This window comes from Lipotes vexillifer, unplaced genomic scaffold (genome assembly GCF_000442215.2).
Source record: "Lipotes vexillifer unplaced genomic scaffold, Lipotes_vexillifer_v1.1 scaffold534, whole genome shotgun sequence".
In the NCBI taxonomy this organism is placed as follows: Eukaryota; Metazoa; Chordata; class Mammalia; order Artiodactyla; family Lipotidae; genus Lipotes; species Lipotes vexillifer.
Window position 1 is genome coordinate 4,059,897 of NW_006787833.1, and position 2,213 is coordinate 4,062,109.

At 43.8% G+C, this 2,213-nt stretch overlaps 1 protein-coding gene across 3 annotated transcripts in view; it reads left to right on the forward strand.

The window, feature by feature from the left end:
- The window catches only part of SEPHS1 (selenophosphate synthetase 1), a 36,449-nt gene extending 34,738 nt beyond the window's left edge, over positions 1-1,711 (forward strand). For all 3 annotated transcript variants that reach the window (XM_007460896.1, XM_007460898.1, XM_007460897.1), the window contains one exon: positions 450-1,711. In XM_007460896.1, coding sequence (XP_007460958.1) covers positions 450-664 — 215 coding nt within the window. In that variant the 3' untranslated portion in view covers positions 665-1,711. The remainder of the gene's footprint in view (positions 1-449) is intronic.
- Positions 1,712-2,213: the final 502 nt, after the last annotated feature.

A 2,213-nucleotide genomic window follows, 5' to 3' on the forward strand; every position in this document is an offset into this window, starting at 1 on the left:
CCCAGCCGCTCCGCGGCACGCGGGATCCTCCCGGACCGGGGCACGAACCGGCGCCCCCCGCATCGGCAGGCGGACTCCCAACCACTGCGCCACCAGGGAAGCCCTCTTTTGTTTTTAAATAATCCCTTCAGCGCAGCCTGGAAAAGATAGCCTCCACGTATATTAATGAGCCCCAAACACCTCACTGCTACCTCCACAGCGTCAGACGATTCTCAGGTGGGGCGTTTTCATGATTTAAATTCTGTTATGTATGTTTTGAAATACAGTAGGAGCTGACCAAGGAGCTGCTTAATGACTCCGCAGTGTGGAAGAGGTGAAGGCAGTGCAGTCGGCCTCTTTGTAGAATGTAGCTCAGGGCAGATGTTTTCTAGAGAGATGGTGGCAGGGAGACTGCAGACACAGCATCGCAGTTAACGGTCATCCTTTTTTCTTTTTTTTCCCTTTGCCAGGAGGCCTTCTAATCTGTTTACCGCGTGAGCAAGCAGCTCGGTTCTGCGCAGAGATAAAGTCCCCCAAATACGGTGAAGGCCACCAAGCATGGATTATTGGGATCGTGGAGAAGGGTAACCGCACGGCCAGGATCATCGACAAACCCCGGATCATCGAGGTCGCGCCACAGGTGGCCACCCAGAATGTGAACCCCACACCTGGTGCCACTTCTTAATCTAGGCCGAGGCAGCTGTGTGGTTTTGTTTTTAAATAGCTCTATTTCCTTTATCATCATTTCAATTAAAGACTATAAACAACAATGAAAAAAATCTCATTGTGTCTACACATCTGGTGACCTTAGGTCGATTTGTGAGTGGATGCAATTAATCAAATAAAATCCATTGCCTTTTTTTCCCGTTACATTAACTGAAGATGCACCTAATCTTGAGGCAGCTTCTGAGTTGAGAATTATATTGTTATCCAATACTGTTGATTCATTTTGAATCTTTAGACACTTATCTCTTGCCGAGTAGGCTCTTTTTAAAGGTGCTTTCACGTAGCACAGACATTACCCATTGTAGTGTCAAATAGCAGTTTGTGTCTTTTCATTTTGTGTATATTTATCATTATCAGTCTGACCCTTTTTGAAGTGTCTGGAATGGTATTCTGGAAAGACAGAATTGGTGAGTGAGTGACAAAATGGTATCCCAGTAGCGAGAGGGTTGCATGAGTCCTTTGAGTCTTCTAATTCCGTAGCATCTCTTTGACCCAAGAGTGCATTCAGTTAAACCAGGCAAGTGCTTAACTCTGCATGGGAAGCACTTTGAAGACAAAAAAGAAATGTTACTTCTTTTTTTTGTAGCCTTCCTAATACTTACAGTAATATTAACTGTTTTCTTTATCAATAGCAAAAAAGGACACTTTCTGCAATGTAATTAGATGTTCGATAGCGCAGCAAGGAATTGCCCTCCGAAAGGGGGTTCATGTATAATACTCATTTACAAGTCAACATATAATTAGCTACACAAATAATTTTTAAATATAATCAAAAATAAAGACTGTTCTGTGGATAGTAGTGTTTAATACATTTTATATTTTGTATGGTGATTTCAGGCCTTTTGATTTCTTAAAATCAGCAGCTAATTAGCCTGATCCTTAGCATTATTTTGTCCTTTGCGCCAGTACTTTTCCGTGCACGCTTCCTGTGATCTGTGTGGAAACGCGTATCGCCAGCTGTGCAGCTCGGACTTCAACTTGTTATTCAAATAAATATTTAATTTTTGTTATTGCTCTTGTATAATCAGATGCCCCTTTTAGTATTATTTTAGAAGCATCGGGAGGGTTTTGGCTAAAATACAGTTTATTGGGGGAAAACTAGATTTTAGTTTTATAAAACTTTTAAGTCTTTCATGGGACCTATATTTTCTTGAGGTAAATTTTGTAGTTCTAGAACAAATAGGCAATCTAAAAAGGTGTTTATCGGTGTTAACTTAAAAATAGAGCCTTCCTTATACTTTCCCCTATGGAAGGAGTAGGAGGGGGCTCCTGTCCTCGAGCACAAGTGCACTGATGCCTCACGCGTCTGCGCTGGAAGCTTCTGAGCACTTCCTGCCTGCAGGCGCCGAAGCCGAGAGAACAGCCAGACTTCTTGCCAAAGGAAACCACCACCTGGGAGGCGAAGCCCTGGAAGAGGCTCCGCCCTGGACGCGTCCTTCTTCAGGGGCCAAAGCGCAGCCTCTTCACACGTGTTACTGGAACTCAAGCCATAAGTTCGGTGCGCGGGA